The sequence below is a fragment of the Crocodylus porosus genome, unplaced genomic scaffold, assembly GCF_001723895.1.
Source record: "Crocodylus porosus isolate Cpor-Errol unplaced genomic scaffold, CroPor_comp1, whole genome shotgun sequence".
Taxonomy (NCBI): domain Eukaryota; kingdom Metazoa; phylum Chordata; order Crocodylia; family Crocodylidae; genus Crocodylus; species Crocodylus porosus.
Window position 1 is genome coordinate 33,875,241 of NW_017728914.1, and position 20,818 is coordinate 33,896,058.

Genomic DNA, 20,818 nt, shown 5'->3' on the forward strand with positions numbered 1-20,818 from the left:
ACTCTGCTGGGCAGAAGGTTGTGGGGAGGAGAGTGGAGATCTCTGGACACATCTGGCTGTGCACAGCTGGGCTCTGTACTTCTGCCAAAAGACTTCCAGCATGCTTCATCCTTAAATACTTTACCACACTTTCTCCTTGAAGGAGAATAGTCCCATCGCAACATATTGATGTATGCATCCTCCAGTAACTTTATTCAAGTATCATCAATCCTTAGGATTATCCCATTTTCATACTCCAGTAAAGATTTACCAACAAAAAGGAGATTTTTTTTTTTCACCATTTGGACAGCACAGCCCCTAGGGAACAGAATGCTTCTGGCCTCTGTGATGGGCAATAACACTAAGCCCTTTACATCTTCAAAATAACAGGCAAGCAGCTTGTTTCTAGGCAGGGTACTTGATTGATGTTATAAGTAAGCAACTTTTGGCATTTTAATAAAAGCTTTTTTTAGGACTTCCGCAGACCCTAGGGTAAGGAATTAAGACATGTGACATTGCAGAGCATAGCTAACACTTTTTGGGAGCTGTCTGTCTGCTTCCAGACAGCAGAATGGCAACTTGGGGTACAGGAGGACCATGGGGACTGGCTTGGTAGGGCGTGTCGGTCACCAAGTTTAACTGGGGTGCTGGTGAAGTGCCCTGCTTGAAACCTGTGAGCCAGTCATGTCTGAAGCTGGTGAGCTGCTCTGAAGACATCCTTGATCTTCTTTTTATTGGAGGGACAGAGGAAGATCATGCTTGCTACAGCACAGGGAGAACAGGAGCCTTTCCCTCCCCCTGCAAAGAACCTGAGTGGTGTTGGCAAAGGTGGGGATGAGAGCTCAGGGGATGGGTGATGGCAAGCAGCCGTTTTATCTCTAGCTCGCTGGCTTGGAGCCAGCATAGGTGCCTGGGAGTTGTGAGAAACCTAGCGCTGTCTTGGTAAGGTCAGCTGCAGCCTCAGCCTGCTTTCCAAGGCGCTGGGTGGATGTTGGCATTACTGTAGACATTGCCTACCTTCCCTGCATTCCTTGCACCAGCCAGGCATGGGAGGTGGGGTGAGCGGGTAGCTTGTCCTGTTACCCATATCTGTTTTGTAGCTAAACAGCTTCAGATCCAAGGGTTGTTCCACTGTTCTGTGGCACAGTAAACAGTGGTACGTGCACAAGTTCAAATCTCTGGCCAACACTGGGGCGGTATTTTGGAGGGGGTATGTGCAGTTTAATAGCTTATTTTCAGAGCACAGGGTAAGACTCGAATGCAAACTGCCTCCTGCCTTTTCTGTGCTGTCCAGAGTCTGCAGAGACTCCCTGAGGTCTGCAGAGGAGGTGGCCAGGCCGCTAGGAGCCTAGATGGATCTCTTGGTGCTGGGGTGCAGTGGAAAACCTGACCCCGAGTGCCTCTGTGCTGAGGACAGGTTTGCCTGGCAAATCTACATCACAGGGTTGCTTTTCCTCCATGTCGTCTGCAAGCCTGCCCTTGGGCTGTGCCAGGCTCTGACCAGGTTCCCTCTGCCTGTTCACAGGCTGTACCAGTCTGTCAAGCTGCTCTACTCCTTTGGCATCTTCTTCACCTATGCGCTGCAGTTCTACGTCCCCGCCGAGATCATCATCCCCTCTGCCGTGTCCCGTGTGCCGCAGCGCTGGGCGCTGGCGGTTGACCTTCTCCTGCGGACGTTTTTGGTCTGCGTAACCTGTAAGTAACCCCACGTGCAGCTGGCTTTCTGACCCAGCAGATGAAGGGATGGTGTCTTCTGAAGCCAGCTGGCATGGCTGAAGCAGCCTGTGGTCCTAGCAAGCCGCTCTCAACCCATTTACCTCTTATCCATGCCTCAAGTCTAAATGTGGGTTGGCATTACAAAATAACCAGGCTGTCTGACACCACTTAGAGCCCCCTTAAAGCCTGTGGGATCATTGGGGTGCTGGCTAGGGCTGTATGTAGAACAGATGCTGTGCAACCTTGTGCCTTTTTGGCTGCTGGCTCTAACAAGAGGCTGCTCTGCGTTTCTCTAAAAGGATACGCGATCTGTTGAATTTGCAGTTAGGACTTGAAGGAATTCCTAGACTTTAAATGCTGGAGGCTGCAAGTGAAAGGGGAAGAGTGGAGAAAACCCCCAGTCATGTCTTGTTCACTCTCCCTTTTCCGTATCTGCTGTCTGGCACTGTGGGAGACTAGGCAAGGCGCTGCAGGGGGGTCCCAAAGAGGATGGAGCTGGTCTGTTCTCAGTGGTGGCAGATGGCAGGACAAGGAGCAATGGGCTCCAGTTGCAGCAAGGGAAGTTGAGGTTGGATATTAGGATAAACCTTCTCACGAGGAGGGTAGTGAAGCACTGGAACAGGTTGCCTAGAGGGGTGGTACAGTCTCCATTCTTTGGAGGTTTTTAAGTCCTGGGTAGATCAAGCCTTGGCTGGGATGATGTAGTTGGGGCTGGCCCTGCTTGGAGCAGGGGGTTGCACTAGATGTGGCCCCCTGCGGTCCCTCCCAAACTGAACTTTCTGTGATTCTAAGATGGACCTAGGGTCTGATCCAGTCAGCGGCCGTTCGTACAAAGGCAAGAGTAAGGGCTGTGAAGTGCTCACATAGACTGCAGGGAGGTTGCGGGTTGTGCTAGAGAGGTTTTGAACAGGAGATGAACATCTGTCAGGGATGGTCTTGTCTGGAGATGCAGCCCTGGAGCAGGGGCCTGGGCTGGATGCTCTTGCACATCCCTTTTGGCCCCACGTTCCTGCAGCCGACCTTCCCAGGCACTTTCCTCTTGGAAACGCAGCTCAGCTGCTCTGAGCGCCTGTTTCCTTCCTCCTTGGCACAAGGGTGCTCACCACAGCTCTTGCTGAGTTGCAGCACCCAGGAGGGCAGGTAAGAGCCGCCGAGGACATGGAGGTGGCTTGTCTTCAGAGCTCCGGAGTGAGCGTTTGGCTTCCTGCCTGCTGCGGGTGGGAGGCAACTACTGGAACAGGGCACTTGGGAACGCTGGACTGTCCTGGGGCGCTTGGAAACGATCCTTGTTCCACTGTGGACCATGACAGTCGCCGCATACTAGGCCAGGAGGCTGAAATGCTGATTAATCCCAAGCAGGTGATGGGTACAAGCCTGGAGCATTGGCTTCCCATGCCAAGCCCTTCGTACACCCCAGCGGCAGTCCAGGGAACCAGATTCTTTCCTAGCCCGAAGCACCGGTGTTTCAGAGGGGAGAGGGTATAGCTAAAGCTCTCCAAGATCAAAGCAGCAAAGTGGGTGGCATGAATGAATGCGAATTGGTATGATCTCATGGTCACGGCTCGCTGCTTGGAGGATGCGCTCTGGGCTTCATGTGGCCCCGACCCCATCCGGCTAAGAGCCCTTTGAATGCATATCAGCAGGATACCTGGCAGCTGACCCCGGGGGGATGATGGGGGCAGCATCTTGCCGTGTTGCTGCGATCCCTCTGCACTGTTAGCAGCTCTGGAGCGCTGCTCCTCCTGTGCCTGGTTCTGTTCTAGCGTCATGCATTTGATGCCCCCTTCCTGCTTTCGAGCAAACACTGAGGAAGCAGCATCTTGCTGTGGAAACTTGGGGCTTGGATTAGCTGCCTGGACCCCTTGGGAGGCGGCTGCTGACTTGCGCTGTTACCCTTGGGAAGCCCTTTAGGGTCTCTCCTGACTGTGTGGGAGGATAATAGGATTGTCGAGACTTTCCAGGTCCTGGTGAGATGAGCCCCCACGTGATGCTTGCTGGGAAGTACCACGTGTAATCCTTAGCTGCATCTTCCTGCCAGGGGCTTTGCTTGTCACAGAAGTGAATGAGATGCTGCCGTAGCACAGGGAGAGCTCGGTGGAGGCGCACGTCAAAACTGTGCAGCCGGGCAGAGGGTGGGACTCTGCGATGTCCCGGCATAACGCCCCTATTGCACAGAGGCACCAAACCCGTGCTCGGCAGTGGATCGTCACGGGCGTCTCGCGTGTGAAGCGAGTCTGAAACCGGGCCAGGCGGCTGCTCCAGTGCTCCTCTGCTCTTGTGGGTCTTCCTCAGTTCTCCTTCCTCTTTCAGTAAGCTCCACGCCATCCTCCCTGAGTGAGCTGCAGTGTCTGAGTAGGAGTCCTCAGAGAAACCTCATCCACAGATCAAAACCTTGGTATCTCGGTGCTGGGTTGTGACCCTGGGGGAGGCCGTTCAGGGAACACGGTGTCCTCCAGGGTGGATGGAGGAGGCAGGAGAACAGGGGCACGTGCTGACCAGGCAGGTTTGTCACGTCCGCCAGTGCCCACGACCCCAGCTGACCTTGTTGTGGAGCTCGTACCATCTCGGCAGAAAACCCAACACTGGCTAGACTGAACATGAGTCCTAACCAGTCTGGGGTTGCAGCAGTGACCTACTGTATGCACGACTTCCAGTTCCTCTCCCCCTATGAGCCACATGGGAGTCCCTGTTAAGGAGATGACGGCAGTTAACTCTCCCCTCTTTTACTCGATGAGCCTCATTCTCAGTGTAATTGGATCAAGGCAGGGGTAAGCCTGCTGAGCTCTGGCCTGCTGCACCGATGGGTTTAGCAACAGCCCCTTGAAGGCCCCGGGAGGGGAGACCAGGCTGAACGGGGGAGCAAACGGAGATGGTCCTGGAGGCAGAATAATGCCGCGTCCCAGAGATGGGAGCCGCTCCGTTTTCGGGAAGCTGGCGCCAGCACGGCAAGGCGGTTACAACCCCCTGAACTCGTGGCTGCCCTGAGGACGGGGAGCAAAAATGGCAGTGCAGCCGCATCTTGTGACTTGCAGTGTTTGGATCTCTTGTTCCCATACCACACGTTCCTCTCGCCTCTGGGTTAGCAGTGGCTTTGCTGTACAGAGAGCCTAGGAGCTTGTGCATTAAATAGCGTTGAATTTGAGGTGCTTTGTGGCATTAGTTAACTGGGGGAAAGCAGCAGTGCGCTTGAGGGTTGCATTCGAGCTGCACCGATCCTTTGCTCAAAGCCAGCAGGCCCTCTGGCAGACCTGGCACTTGGAACATGAACTTTGGATGGGGGAGACCCCATTTGGAGCTCTGCTACTGACTCCCCATCTGACCTTGGGCAAGTCTCTTAACGTTCCTGTCTAGATCAGGCCTGAGATGCCATGGGGTGAAGTTAGGGTAGTGTTAACAGGCTTGCTGTAAGGAAGTGAGGTGAAGGAGGGTGGGTCTGCCTTGCCTTGCACCCTGGTGCGGGGGTCAGGTGAGGAGTAGAAAGTGGGTGTGTGGGTCACCACCCCAGCCCATGACCTCCAGTTGTCCAGTGATCCTAGAATCAGACCTCCGGAGCACCCCTCCAGCCCCACATCTGGTCCACCCCTTGCCTGAGGCAGGATCAGCCCTGTCCAAACCACAGCTAAGCTCTGTGTTGTCTCTCCCAGGTGTGCTGGCCATCCTGATCCCCCGCCTGGACATCGTCATCTCTCTGGTGGGCTCCGTGAGCAGCAGCGCGCTGGCCCTCATCATCCCGCCGCTCCTGGAGATCTTCACATACTTCGAGGAGGGCCTCCACCCTGTCACCATCGCTAAGGACATCCTCATCAGTGTTATCGGCTTCGTGGGCTTCGTGGTGGGGACCTACGAGGCGCTCGAGGCTCTGGTCACATCCCCTGTGTCCCCGTCCCCTGTGTCCAATGCCACCAGTGCCTTGGTGCTGTGATTTGAGCCGGCAGCACGGCACAGGACGGGGACGGGTCCCCGCTGCGGGAGCTGCCACCGCCCTCCTTTTTGTTAGACACGTTTCTCCAGTGGAAGCAGGACCCTGATCCCAGTCCTGTTCCTCTCCCTCAGCTCGCAGTCCTTGCAGGGTCTCCTTGCCTGGGCCTGGTGGGGTGCTGTTGAGCTGCCATTATCGTGTTGGCAGGGAGGCAGTGCCTTTCTGTACACCTGAAGGGCCTTTTTCCTGGCACACCTGACACACGCAAGTGCCAAAGGGGTCTTGTGTGATGTGCTCTCAGACCCTTGAGCTGAGGGAGCAGGGGAAAAAAAAGGCCATGGACAATCTCAAGGTTTTGGATCCTGTCTCACAACTACGCTTGACTCCTGACTTCCTAGGCCTCTTCTTCCCAGGAGCAAACATTGGACAATCTTTTTCTTAGGTGCCAGCTTTTTTTCCCCTCCAGCCTGTCGGCTGATAGCAACAGAGAAGAGACCTCTTGGTCCCTGCTCCATCCTTCTGGAGAAGGTGGAGGCTGCTGAGGCCTGGGTAAAAGAGTAGGGAAACTACCCAAGGAGAGGGGGTGTCTTGTGTTGGTGGACAGTCCCTGCCTCTCTACTGTTTGCTGGAGGCCAGCAGGCCTTGGCGGGCAATGTGTCCCTTGATTAAGGCCAAGGAGTCAAGCGTTTGGGCATTAGTTGGCATGGCTTGTCCAATGCCATGTGCACTTCTTCTGAGGCACTTGTCATAGGAGACCCCTGCCTGGATAGGGGAAGATGCTGGGGTCTGTGGGGAGACCTGGGTATAGCTGCTGATTGGGCACTTTGTGTAATGGTGACTGGCTTTTAGAATATATTCTTGGGGGGGTGGGGAGCTTTTTTGGAAGCGCTGAGGGTCTGGTGCTGGACCTCTGATCCAGTTGTCCTTCTCTTGAAGGGGGCATAGTCTCTGCTCTTTCCAAGGGTGTCTGCAGAGTTTCCTTGGGGCTGGCTGCCTCTGGGGTACCCCTCATTGCACCACACTGCTCTTTGCTGCTAGGGAACATCTGGTTTGCAGCCATGGCGGCCTGGCTGCCTACCTCATAGTTAGTTTTCAGTAGATCTCTGGGACCAGGAATGATGAAAGCAGGAGCTAAAGACACTAAACCAGGCCTGCACTCTTCCTTCTCCTGTTTCTAGCTCCTGTTCTCTTCCTAGTGTGAAGGAAGAATGCTTCTGCCTTGCCAGCTTAGTTTGATCCAGGAGGAAGAGCTGTCACTTTTGGCCTCTACCTTTGCATGGTACCACTAGACTTTTAAGATTGCACTGAGCCCTTGCAGGCTGTCACAGCTGTCATACCTCAGTAAGGCACGGCCCCCATGCTGTACTGCAGCCCCTGGTCACAACATAGCGTGTAGATGTCCGTGATTGTCGTTGACCCGGGCATGGGAAGCATATCCTCCCCTTGTTCTGGCTACCGGTCGGAGGAAGGATAACTGTATTCAGAACAAAGAGGACTTTAAAGCAACCTGGTAGAAACAAAGCGGTTTCCCCACCCTTTGGCGCACAGTGAGCAAGGGCTGCTGTGTGATGACTTGAATTCAGGTTCTTGCTGTGCTTAGCTAACTCCAGAGCTGAACTACCAGGCAGAAGAGCGAGCAGAGTTTGCAAATCGTGAGCTGACCTGGCTCAGACCAGTGCTGGCCAAATCCCCATTGAATCTCAAGTTGATGCTGCCGTCTTGGGAATCAAAACCCAGAGCGGCTTAACACATGCCTCTGGTCCTGGCAGCCCCAGGAGATTTGGGGCTGTGTCCAGAACCAGCCAAGACCTCTGAGCTGTAGGTCTAGTGCAATAATGGTGATATATTGGTGAAGGTGCAATGCCTAGTGTAGCGTTAGGTTGGGACTGGAGTAGAGGAGCTGGGGGGAAATGAAGTAATGTTACTGCTGGGTAGTTAGCTGGATGGAGTTTCACAAGCTTCTGCCCCTCTTTTTGGGCCCAGAAAATGGGGTCCTACGTACTTGGTGCACAGGGCATTATGAGGGGACACGGCCTTCCTTGTACTGTATGAAGAGGCCACTTGTGGTTTTGCTTTTTTAATTTGTTCTTCATCCTCCTGCAGCCAGGAGCAGCTTTTAAGAAGCCATGCTGGGAAGCAGCTCTTGCCTGTGTCCCTCTGGCCCCTCTCTCCTACTTAGTTAATGATGCAAAAACACTTGTGGGCACAGGGGTTTTTTGGTGATGATTTGGGTTGCTTTGTCTGCCCCGTTTCTCCGTCTGTGGCTGGGATTCTCCTTGGGGAGACAAACTCCCTCTCTGCGAGATGCTGCGTTCTTAGCTCCAGCTAGAGACGGAGCGAGGACCACGTTGTTGGTGTCTCTGCGGCTTCTGGGCTGGGCTGGGAACCTGCTGGTGCTTCCGCTGCAGAGAGCATCTTCTCAGATGGCTCTCCTGACGCTGATGGTTTCTGTCGGCTCCCAGTGCTGCTGATGGAAGCGCTGCCAAGGTCCGTCTGCCAAGGGAGCCCTGTTCTCTCCACGTCTGGTATTAGCTGCAAGTCGTTTTAGCACTTGGCAGGCCCTGTTCCCTTCTTCCCACAGAGGAGCTGCAGTGCTCCTGGCTCTTCAGACTTGGAGCCGAGGCCCACCGAGCAGCTCTGTGTGCCGGGGATGCAGCCTCCCTCCCTGTGGCCCCGTCGCTGCTGAGAAATGAAGCACTTCTGGAGTACAAGTCTGTTTCTAAAACCCTCCACGGCAATGTGCTCGGGCCTGCTGGCTCCCTGCAAGCTCTTCAGGCCAGTCATGTAGCAGCAAAGCTTTTGAAGCTGCAGGGAGTTCACTTTTCCTCCCGCTTCCTTGCACCGCTCAGGAGTCCAGCAGGCACGAAACAAACTGCAATCTGAACCCTCCTGGTGAGGGGTGTGACAACCAAGCGGCTGACGGGAGTTCAGGACTCATTATTTATTTAGTGCTAGCTGGACTCCTTTAAAGACCTGATGCAAGTTGCAGGTGATGGCATCCAAGTGAGCTTGAGGAAGCACTAGGCACGAAGCTGGTCTTCGCATGCCGTGTCGGGAACAAATGCAATATGCAAGGTGATTGCTGGATGTGGGGTACTTGAGAATCTCACCTGGCCGGTCTCTGAGGTCCAACTTCAGAGCTCAGCCTTGTCGTTTCATAGCCGGGCTGAAATTCGTTGTGGGTCTTTGGGATCCTTGTGTCGGAAGATGCCTGGTGGAAGGCTGGCAGTGATTTGCCTTCCTGAACTGCCCACAATCTCCATGCTAGTTGGTGCACAAGGATTTCCACTGTTGCCCCCCTTGCTACCCACATCTATCCCATGTGGCTCTTGGTATCCAGGCCGTCCTGACTAGCAGCCCTGCTGCTGCGTGTGGGATCTGCTCCTCGCTGTTTAAAGAGGCACGTGTGAAAGACTGGGTGTTCTGCATTGTTGCACATGCTGTGAAGTCCTTTTCCCTTTCAAAAGCAATTGCGAAGGGCAGCCGCAAGCTGTGCTGGTGCTGTTTGGGCTTAAGATGTAGCTCCTTGACCACCCTGGCACAGATCCTGACTCTGACGGGCGTAGATCGACTTGCTCCGTGAGCATCAGCACTTTGCTGCCCGCTCAGAGAAGTGCAGGATAAATAACGTCTCGCCTCTACCAACTGCCATGGGCGGCAGGTCGTGATGGAAGGGACGTTGCAGAGGGGGCCATAACTACAGGTGGTCTTATGTCACAGACCCCTCGTGCTGCTGAGATGTGGGTCTTATTCCTTCCCATTCTCTTTGCTGGAAATATTATTTGGGTTGCAGCAGTATTTCCAGCAAAAAGAATGGGAAGGAAAGTTTTGCGGAGGAGCTCCCTTGTGACATGCATATCTAATGCAAATAGCTCCACTCCAAGGCAGGGAGTTTGTCTGGATTTGGAGCACTTCACTTGTCCCGGCAGCTGCCTGGGCTCCTTGAATGTAATCAATGCCAAAGCCCTCGGTTGAGCGAGGAGCTTGCAGATTCTCCCTATCCCAACAGCATTAAAGTGCTTAAGACACAGGGCTCGTTTACTGTATTTAAAGGCCAACACAACTTTCCTTGCCCCGTTTCCCCCTCCCCTCCCTGGGATGCAGTTCTCCAGGGAATGACTGCACAGTTGTAAAGTGGAGTTTTACCTGCTCCGGCCAAAGACCCTCTGAACTGACCTCAGCCCAGGTGAGCAGGGACGCGTACCACTCCTATATTGCCAGCAGCCAAGGAAAACGTTGGTGTATATAGACACAGTTTGATGTATGTGCTTTTTGTGCCTCTATATATAGCACTGTACAGTCTGCGTAGCCGCCTGGTGAAAGAACTTTTGTCTGTTTAGTGAATCATGTACTTGCAGTTATTCCAGTCAATAAAACAAGTTTTATTTTGTATTTTATAGGCTTTCTGGGTGTTTTGTTTTGTTTTTTTTGCTTCTATGTTTGGCTTTTGCTCCTGGGGGTTAGAAAGGGCAGGGCTTTGGCAGCTGCCAGGTATCCTATATTTAGCAGCTGGGCTCTGCACGAGTCACGTTCTGCATTGCTCTTCGGGACACACCGTGCTTTCCGGATGGCCTGAACCTGCTGCCCTTCCTCAAGGAGCCTGGCAGGCAGAGGGAAGGGAGGCCAGGAAAGCTGCTTGGGCAATAAGGAGTCAAAAGCTGCAGACAAGGGATCAAATGAGCTTGTGGCCTTTCTTGAAAGATCTCCAGGCCTCTCCCTAGGAGGCAAGAGGTTGGGAAGTCTATGAACCCTGGGGATTAAACATGGGCAGCTCATTCCCATTAAGTGGTTTGATCTCTTCTTCCCCTTCCACTGTTGGCTTAGGGGCCCAGACACAGTGCAGGGTCTGAAACCAGCCTACCTGCTATAAGCAATGCAGGAGTTTTACTTTAAAGCACCAGAAAGACTTCTAAAGCATCCGGAAAACCCACTCGTGCAAATAGTCACGCCGTTGCAGTGCAAAAAAGTGCTGGCACAGGTTGGTTGGTCTCCAGTCCTCGCTTACAGGCTGTCCTCTGCCCTTCAAAGGGAGGCGATCAAGCCTGAATCATGGAAGATTCGTCCTGTTGCACAAAGAGATGGCAAAGAAGATAGGGATGACTATTGCTGGGTCCTTGGGGTAAGTAAAGGCTTTAAGGTACTCCTTTCCCGAGGCTTAGGGAGGCCTTCCCATCTCTGCCCTCAGGTCTGACCCTGCCTTTGTCGTCTTCCAGCCTGCCAGGAGGACCGCAGGAGGGCAGAGCCTCGGGGCTGGGCAGTGTCGGGGCATTTGGTTGCACTTTGCATCGGCACAGCTCTGGTCTAACATAGGCGAGCTCCTAATCGAAATGGAGAGCGAAGGGACAGGTGCAGAGGTAGGTGGGTGGACTGCTCTTCCCGATCCAGAGCGCTCAAAGCCCCAACAAGTGGATGAGTCTGGTTGTTGGCTTTATCCCTATCTTGCAGGTGGGGAAACAGGCAGAGAGAAACGTAATGACTGTGCAGGGCTGTGTGGGAATAGGGCCAAGAGGCCCTGGCTTCTGCTCTTTTGTCCTAGCTCCAACTATTTCCCCGCTGATAATGAAGCCACCAGCTTGCTTGGTACTTGTAAGATCTTCCACTAAGTTTTTACAAGTAAGGTATGGCCCAAATGTGCAAAGATGCATCCCTTCCTTTGCTGCAGAAAGCTAGGGTTGGCAGGAGAAAGGAAGGCTTGATCTTCATTTGGCCTCGTCTGAGGTTCCTCTGGGGATGGTTGTGGCTTAAACAGACTTTGGCCCATATGAGTGGGAGTCCAGCAGAAGATGCATCCACTTCATATCTGTACAGTATCAAGCTTGTTTCCTCTTCACTGCAGAGAAAACTTGAGCTTTTGGAAACTACTATCTTTAAGAGCACAGTGCTTTCTTGCACGTACGGCTCTGTTCGTGGTCATAGGGATGCGTATTTATAAGCAGAGCACCCAGCAGAGCGATAGGACTCAGCCCCTGAAATGCAGCTGTGCTCTGATAGCATCTCCAGGAGCTATGGCAACCCTGCTGTATCTCCAGTTATCACTGAATAATTGCACTGCTGCTGCATGTTGTCGCTGGGGCCAGATGGAAAATGAACAGTAAAACAAAGCTGATGTTGCTGAAAGATGCTGTTTTCAAGCAAGGGAAATCATTCTTTAATACCCACATGACCCCAAGAGCAGAAGAAGCTGCTTAATCATGCAGTAGATGTGACACTGGTGACTAATTCCCTGCCCAGGTAGCCCTGAAGCTTTTCCTTTTGGAAAAGGATGGTGCCCAGGGCCACTGGGGGTTTGCGATGGCACTCGGTGCCTTTCTGAGCAGCGCTCCCAGTCCAGGCAGGGGCAGGGCCCTGAGCTGTCCCAAAGCCTCAACTGGATGGAGACCTCCAGCATAGGCTTATGATCCTTTATTTTACGTGAAGGTCGGAGCCGTTTGCAAAAGGAGAGGCCAGGCTTGCCCTTGGACTTCTCTGTCCCATTGTGCCGTGAACCTTGATAAGGGGCTGCCTGGGCCAGGAGTCCAATCCTCTGCATTTGCTGGCAGCTGTCTTAAAAAAAATCCTGCACTTAACCCCTCCTGCAGTATGGCTGTAAGGCCCACTGCCAGACCTGTAGAAAGCAAGGGGAAGAGGACCTTTTACGATCATCGGCTCGCTCTGCGTCCCTTTCTTTAGCCGGAGCTGTGAGTGCTGGGGGCTCGCGGGGAGGCTTTCTGGATGTATATAAGTAGCCACCTAGTTCAGATTAAATAGGTTTTAAGTAGTTCAGTAATAATACGGCCTCTGCGGCTGCTTTGCCACCCTGTCATATGTGACACTGCTGATTTTCCACCCCCCACCCCCATGCTGTGAGCAATCCCCATAGAGGGATGCATGCCGGGTGCATCCCCTTCTGTCACCAGCTTGGCTTTGCTTGCTCCGTTTTGCGTTTGAAGTCCAGGCCCCGCGGGAGGCTCTGGAGAAAGGGCTGCGACGAGGCCGGGAGCTGCTCCACGTGACTGGTTCTTGGAGGCTTGGTGCTGGGGGGAGCTGAGGCTGCTCCGTGGGAACTGCATGTGTGCACACTTATCCACTTGGCAATGCTTCCCAGGCTCTCCCTGAGGACTAGGGCACCTCTGCTTGGCTGTACGGGGTGCAAGTGTGCCCACAGTTACCACGGGGTGGGCAGGGGCTGCTAAAGCCTTCTTGCCGCAGCTCTGGGAGGGAGGAGCGGGACGGTCCAAGCCCAGGTGCCTTCCAGCCCCTAATGAGCTCCTCTCCTTTGCTCCCAAGCTGCTTTCCTTGGGCTCCGTGGGGCTGAAGTTCTGCTGCTCGGAGCCCCTCGGAGGTGCAGAGCTGCCGAAGCTGGCTAACACCAGCCTTTGGACTGGACGAGCCCAGGGTGCAGGTAGGAAGAGAGGTCCCTGGCCCTGGGGCGCTGTTCTTGGCTTGGAGGTGGAGGGACCAGCTTTCAGCCCCTCGAATTGCCTTTTGGCAGCCTTGGCATGCAGGGGCACTGAAGAGTGGGGGTCAGCAGCCTTTTCTCAAGCGGTGTCCGTGGGGACAGCTTTCTCCATGGCTTTGTGGGGAGAAGACCCCCCATGGTGGATACCCACAGCCCCCGGTGCGGGGCTGCACGGGGTTGGGGTGAAAGGCTGGCTCAAACTGGGGCACAAGTGATGTTTGGGGGAGTTGCTGCTTCCATGGGGGGTGGAGAGGCTTGGCAATGAGCCGGAGGGGAGGGTGGATGGGTGCCTGCAGGTGAGTGAGAAGTGAGTCCCTCTTGCTGCAGGTGAATGATTTCACCTGGGGAGGGGGCAGGTGTGTGTGGGCACAGCTGTGTTGCGGGGCAGCAACTGAGGTCTGTGGCCAGAAGCAGGGGCAGGGGTGTGCGCCAAGGGGCATCCCTCTGGGGGGACCACAGCTTTTATTTGGGGGTGCTTCTGCGGGTGCCGTGACTGTGGAGGGGGTGTCGGGGGTGCCGTCTCTTTGTGGAGAGCGGCATTTCTGCCAATGACAAATGCTTGGACATGGCATAACCCAGGGGGACTAAATAATTAGGGGTGGCTGGGGCTGATTTGGCTGCATGGTTAAGGAAATGGTGCTTTGTGGAAGATGAACCAATCTCTGTGCATTGGAGGCCGCTCATGGTTTTAATTCGGAGGGGAGAGGATCGTGACTGGACCCCTGTGTACTAGCACGATATCGTATTGTTCTTGAATAAAATCAGCTATGCAAGCCTGTTTAGCTTTTTAGCTGCGTGTTGCATGGAAAGCCGGCCCTGAGCTCAAGCCTCAAAGGTCCCCATTGTCCAAATTAACCCCGGCTGTAGGAAGGAAGCAGGAAAGGTAAGAGGCTACGGGGATCCCTGATAGAGCATCTGTCTGTCCTAGGGCGAGTGGGGCGGGGGGTGGGATTGCAAGCTGCCGGTAGCACTGAGAAAGGTGACAGTGAGCCAACAGCTATGTTTGCTTGGGGATGGACACCGGTTTACATCTAAATCTGGCAACACCGTGCACGTGAACCCGGGAGGGGAGATCAAGCCTGGTTTTAAAAGAGCACCATGGTGGGATAACACTGGCTTTTCTCATCCTGGTGGTTTCTTCCTTGCTTTCACTGCGCTGAGTAGGGGTCTGCGCTGTTATGCTGATTTTTCCAATGAAAACTTGCTCTTGTCTAGCCCAGCACCCTGCACCTGTTTTCCGTGTACCGCCTGGCCCTTCTTCCGGCCGAGTTGCCTGCGACGCCCTTTGTTAGCTGACTCAACTAATTATCTCTGGTCTGTGCAACGTGCCCTCTCGTGGCCAAGCGACGGCTGCGTTTGTCGGGCTGTGCAGCTTTGTTCTCCGTCCGAATCTGGGCTGCAGCGATGGGGCTCAGCGGTGGTTTGCTGGGTGCGTGGGAGATCTTGCTCGTTGTGTGAGACTGGCTGCCTCATCTCTGAGGAGTCCTTCATGTGCAGGGCAGCTGACTCGGACCAAATCTCAAGCACCGCTTATTTTCATTGGTTTTTGTACCCGGGGGAAGATGACCCCCAAGAAAGCACACGTGGCTTCTGGAGGGCAAACATTTTTGCCTTTCGGGCTCAGTAACAGTCAGGAAGTGGTTTTCAATTGTGTGTGTGTGTGTGTGTGTTCAAAGGGTAGGGCATGATTTTTTTACACTTTGGCTAGAACGAATAGATCTGGCAGTTCAGGACTAGCCACGGTCTCTCTGCTGCTTCCCGTGCTATGGGTTTCATAGATTTCATAGACATCAGGGCTGGAAGGGACCTCGGGAGATCTTCGAGTCCAGCCCCCCGCCCCAGGGGCAGGAAGTCAGCTGGGGTCATAGGATCCCAGCAAGATAAGCATCCAATTTACTCTTGATTATGCCACACAACTCATGTCATGCCACACAAATGAAAAGCCCTAATGAAAACTCTTCCCCCAAGCCTTTAAATGACTTGATCCAACTGGAAGATCCCTCCCACCACACTGAGACATACGCATGGACACACTCAGCTGAAGTCCACCTCCTTGTCTTCCTTAATAGCCACGGATGCATGGGCCGAGGCAGTGTTAAACTTTGCACGCCACAAGTGGAGCGTAGCACACGGCGCATCTCAGGGTGGAGAAGGAAAAGAGCATCTGAGATTTTGCCGCGTCTTCCTCGTTCCTTCTTCAACGCCACAACTGGTTTATCCAAGTGACTCATTTCCCATGTGATTATTTTAGGGGAGGAGTCATTCTCATCTGGTATCCCAGAATTAAATGGGAAATTAGGGAACAGCGGGGCTCTAAAATCTCCTCTGACATACAGTATAATGTGTATGCTCTCCAGCTTGGCAGAGGTCTCCAGGGTCAGTTTGCTTCAGGTGCAGCTTTTTGCCTGGGCAACGCGTTTGCCTTGTCCTAGCAATATTTGCAAAGGGCTTGTCTACCGTGTCAATTGTCTTCTGCCTCCAACTCGGTCTCATCGTGGCAGGTTTCCATCTAATGGGCATTCAGACTCGCTGCTGACAGCTGTCTCCAGAAACAGATTCAACCTCCTGATGGTGGGGTTTCCTTTCAGGACACTGCGGCCTTGTCCCAGAAGAAAAAGAGAAGTGTTTTCTGCCTTCGCCCTCTCCGGGGAATAGCAGGAGCCTTGTAAACCTGCGTCTTTGCTGCCAATATTGACAAAATCCCTGCCGTAAAAAAAACGACTTCCTTTAGCTTGAGTTTGTGCATCCCTAATGCCATTGCTACAAGGGTAACTGTTAAGTGAAGTTTGTAGATGGCTTGGAGAAGACCAACTTAAATACAGTTGCATGGGCGTAAGTCTAGGAAACATGGTTCTAGAAATGATTCCCATCCAGTCTTGGGACAGGAACTCTTTTTTTTAGGTCCAAATGAAAGCAGACACTATAACTGGATGGTGGCTATTGCACCCTTGACTAACTTTTTGCAAATGCTCGAGGGAGAGAGGCAGAAATCTTTGTCCTTTATTCGCCAAGTTGGAGAAAATCATAAGGTGGCTGTAGACTCTGAGCCGAACAAATGCTGGCCTATAAGCTGGCTGTTAAGAAAGTCTCTGCTGTTTCCTGTGCTACGGCTTAATTAACGCGATGCTACACGAGTGAAAGGCACTTATGAAAACTCTACCCCAAGTCCCACAGCGCTTTTAAATGACTTCATTTGCCTAGAAAAATCCCTCCTATAACACACCGAGACCTGCACATAGGCTTTAACTGAGTGTGTTGTCCATCTCCTAGTCTTCCTTAATAGTCACGAGTGCACGCATGAATGTGTGCACAGTGTTAAGCTTTGCACGCCGCAAGTGGCGCGTAGCTACACGGGCTCATCTCAAGGTGTAGAAGGGGGGAAAAAGGCATCCCGACCCTTGTTGTGCGGTGCCCCTTTGCAGCCTGGATCACACCACACATGCAAGGAACCGGACCTTAAGGCTGGCCAGCCTCACGAAAACAGAGCTGAGATTTTTTTTTTCTCTGTATCTTTCTTATTCCCTTTTCCATCGGCCTCTTTTAGCTCTGTGTCCCCTCCTTGTGTTTCATTCGGTTTATCGAACCATAGCATGCATGCACCCGTAACCAAATCGGCTCTCTTCTTCCCGACTGGCTCAGCATCTTTATTCCCCGTCAGTTGTGTACGTCAGCCGAAACGCCGCCAGCATGATCCGCTTGCAGAAGTAGACCCAGGGGTCGTACTGCAGAGACTCCACGAAGAAGTTGGGCACGATGGCCGACAGCGTGAGCAGCCAAACCAGCGCCACGTAGCACAGCATGTTGATGCCAGAGAAGAGCCGTCCGTAGGCCCTGCTGCGGCAGACGTAGCGGTAGCGATTCACGGCGACGCCGGTGACATTGAAGTGGAGCCGATGACGCTCGTGCCCATCGGGAAGCTGCTGAGCTGGCGGCGGAGGGGGCCATCACCCACCTGTCATGGATAATCGCCGTCGGGACCAGCGGGTAGGGGCAGAGGGCCACAAGCAGGTCGGCCACGGCCAAGCTCACCACGACAGCGTTGCCTGGAGCACCCAGGTTTGGGAGGGGAGTGAAACAACAGCAATAAGTAAGTTCAGGCCCAAAGTCCTATCGCAGCTGATAGGGCTGGGAAGAAGCTGTCTCCTGTCTTTGTGGCTCTGCTCCATCTGCTCTGGGACGTGGGAGATGGGGGACCTGCTCCTGTGGCTGAGAGCAGCTGGGTCCTGCCTCTGGGAAATCCTTCTCCGCTGGCTTGCCCACCTCCAGGCTTATGGCGCTTGGCCGTGCCGCCCAGCGATGCTGCCTGGGAGCCGGGGCTGCTGGCATGACCTGGGCAGGGAGACGGGCCAGGCAGAGACCTGCTCTTACCTGCTTTCCTCAGCTTCTTGCTCTTGAAGACAGAGAAGATGACCAGGAAATTGCCCAGGATGTCCCCCACAGTGGTCACAAGGAGGATGCCCGCCAGTGCTATTGCCACCCAGGGTGGGTAGGGCCCTGCTGCCCCACTGGTGCCCTCAGACGGGTTCCCTTGCGGGGACACCTCCTCCATGCTCCCTCCCAGGTGGGATAGATAGACGTCCTCCGGGGCAGAGGCGAGGGATGATTGCCAAGCAGCACCCCCAGAGCAGCGGGACCCTGGAGAAGTTTGGGGCTGAGTTTGTGGCCCCGGCCGTGGTGCAGGTAAGCCCTGCAGTGGGAGCAGCCTCTGCCCCTCCAGCTCCTGCATTTACAGCTGGCTGGTGGGCAGGGGCTGTTAACTCCTCCCTGCCCACGGCTGCGTCTTCCACCTCGAGCCTCTGCAGCAGCAACGCGGGAGGAATCGGAGCCCAGGGACAGGAGCCTGCTGCTCGCTGGCACCGGGCAAGGTGCAGATACCGGGCTGCATCCCGCTGGTCTCAATCTGGAGGAGACAACTGCGCCTGGCCCTATCATCTCAGTGAGACCTGGAGCTCCCTCACTGCAATTTGGTTCCTATTGCAACTTGTCCTGTCCCTTGGGACTGAACGAGCACCTGTTTAGGAGCCGCTTTATTAATGATTCTCGTTGTCTGTGAAAACCGCTCTCAAATTCCCCTTGGGTCTTTTCTTCTCTGTCCTTAATCCCCAGTCTTTCCCAAGACGCATCGTCTTTCCCACCAGGTGCCCAGTCTGCATATTGGATCAGTTCTTCATTTGCTGAACTGCGACCTGGGATGCCAGTCCCAATTTAGGGGCCTGTTGCTTGCATTATAATGAGTGTTGGCTCTCTGCGGGCCAGACGAGCGCAGGAGCGACTCGGGAGCTCTTGCCTCTGCTGTTTACCTCGTGCTATAATTGCACCACATTTAATGGGTTTCTAAAGGGGCAAGGGGGGAGCCACCATCAAAGGGCTGCTATCGAAGCCTTGAAGTGGGCAGGAGGGAGCCAGTTTTGGGAGCTGCTGGTACCACAGAAGCGAGGGCGGGCGACGGGTTATTCTGCCTTCGGGGGAGGTTAGCTCTGGGGAGACGCCGGGGCCCGCTTTCGTGGCAGAGGCTGTGTGCTGGGGCCCTGATCTCTGTAGAGCTACGGTGAAGTCCCAGGAGTTGATCTGGGGTGTCGGGGAACTGCAATGGTCCCGGGGTTACAGAAGCTGCCTCTAAGCTGTCACAGCCCAGGAGAGCAGGGCTGCAGCTGCTAGCACCAAGGGGCCCATGTGCTGGAGCACAGCGCGTGGATGTTGGTCGATGCCAGTGCTGGAGATCTCCCCGCTGGGCGTAGTTGCCCTCTGCCCGAGCTGAAGCCTGGCCATCTCTCTGGGGCGGCCCCTGGGACATGGGACACTTTGCTTGGGGGTCTAATGGGTGCCCTTGGCCAGCAGAAGCTGCAGGATAGTGGGGTGGCGGGGATAAGGGAGAGGCAGGACCACTGACGATATGATGGCTGCTGGGGAGATGAAACCGGCCAGCCCCTCCGGCGCCTTAAAGCTGCATTTTCGATGGTGTTCCCCCCTTTTGGAGGCTGTTTGCTGGGGAGGACTGACGTGGCTACGGGGGATGCTGTTCTGGGAGCGGGGTGGGCAGAGGAGTGAGATTTCCCTCCCGGACAAGCCAGGTCAGTTGTTAAAGTGGGTCCCGGGCCGACCATCCCAGCTGCTGGCTCTTTCTCTTGCCCCCTTTCTCCGCTACTCCGTGGGACGTGTCGGGGTCACAAAGGGTCCGCTGGCCGTCCCGGAGGAGCTGTTGTCTGCGACACGCTCTGGTTAATTGAGCTGTCGCTCGCTTCTCAGTCTGCTTCAGAAATGGGTCAGTTTGGGCTTCCCCAGGCAGTCGCGGATAGAGGCAGGGATCCCTTCGGCTACACCACGTCCAGCAGTTTGGATTTGCAGCCCAGGGGGCTGCCCGAGCTTATGGTGGCATCCGTCTGGCTGATCAAGGAGCGGAAGTGTGAGATTCCCCATCTTTGGGAAGGAAACCCTGACCCCTACCACTGGAAGCAAGATGGAAGCACGCACCCGGGGGCAGAGCTGGGGTTTTGAAAGGGAGACACATGGTCACATGCAATGTGATGCATATTTTTCTCCAGTTAAAAAGAAGCTAGAAGAGTTTCTCATATGCTTGCCGGGAGGAGGAGCACTATGCTATTCTGTTTAAGATCAAAGTGAAAACAAAAATAACACCTGGAACGTGCATTGCTTTGCTAGATGAAACCTCAAGTTTAAACATTACAAGAAATTGGGTAAAAAAAAGTCAGCATCATAGAAAATGAGGACTGGAAGGGAGCTCAGGAGGTCACGTCTAGTCCAACCCCCTGCTCCGAGCAGGACCAGCCCCAGCTAACCATCCCAGCCAAGGCTTGGTCTACCTGGGTCTTAAATCATCAAGGTATTATGTTGTTAGTCTTGTAGTCTTTATAGTCAAATATAAGTCTCTTAAGCAGCTTCATAAAACAAAATCTAGCCTTCTTAACTGTCCTGACAGCGCCTCCAATACTTCACTGCCAGTCATTTCTACAGTTGAGTTAATAGGACCACACCTGAGTTAAGGTTTTTAACTAGCACTAAAACCAGTCTGCAGGGCTTTAACATAGCTGAGACATTGCCAAGAATGACTGACAGACACCAGCTTGCAGAAGAGAGGATAGTTTAAACAGCAGGGCACCAAGAGCATTAAAAAGGATAGAGGGTTGTTAACATGTCTGGAGTGGAAAGAGGTTAGCAGGAATCAGGGTGATGATAATAAGCCTTGAAGTCAATTGACTGTCTCAGCATGGATGCTGCCCCTCCCAGGCTGTTGGTTTTAAAGTTTGGGTGGAGCTGGATTCAAAGGGGGGTACAACTGCACCCCATCCCGATCTACCTCTGGATGCACCTCCAACTCCCCCTCTGTTTGGGAGAACGTCACCAGGAAGGTCCTCGAGGACGTGGGACGTTTGCACCGTTAGCAGTGGAAGCAGCTCTAGCTTTCTAGGCTGCTGCACGACCCAGTACTGGGTCCGAACGTCTGGACAGCAAGGGCACTTTAGAGAGACCCAAAGCTGACATCTGCAAGCAGCTTGTGGGGGCTCGAAGGGGTCAGAATCGTGCACCTGAACCCGCTCCACCTCTGGACCCGTGCTAGGACCTGGCGGCCACTGAGGGAAGGCCCGCGGTGGCGTGTCAAGTACGATAAAAAAATTCCTCTTTATTACTTTCAGGCTTCAACCAAACAGCAAAGGGACCGCTCACAGCGCAGCGTGACATTTCCAGGCGCACGGCCACACAGGCACAGCCCGTGTCACAGCCCAACCCCGCGGGAACATCCGCCCGCC

The 20,818-nt window shown here is 54.1% G+C and overlaps 2 protein-coding genes across 3 annotated transcripts in view; one reads left to right on the forward strand and one right to left on the reverse strand.

The window, feature by feature from the left end:
* The window catches only part of LOC109310184 (proton-coupled amino acid transporter 1-like), a 34,846-nt gene that overhangs the window by 13,732 nt on the left and 296 nt on the right, over positions 1 to 20,818 (forward strand). The window contains exons 10-11 of one of the 2 annotated variants that reach the window (XM_019535253.1): positions 1,505 to 1,674; positions 5,340 to 5,586. In XM_019535253.1, the coding sequence (XP_019390798.1) occupies positions 1,505 to 1,674; positions 5,340 to 5,586 (417 nt within the window). Of the gene's footprint in view, positions 1 to 1,504; positions 1,675 to 5,339; positions 10,007 to 20,818 lie in introns of those variants that run through there. The other variant, XM_019535254.1, reaches the window with a different exon arrangement.
* Positions 16,697 to 17,601, reverse strand: LOC109309833 (melatonin receptor type 1A-like). Its single transcript, XM_019534704.1, is given in 4 exon segments — positions 16,697 to 16,938; positions 16,941 to 16,991; positions 16,994 to 17,095; positions 17,421 to 17,601. Coding segments are annotated over 4 exon segments (576 nt in total).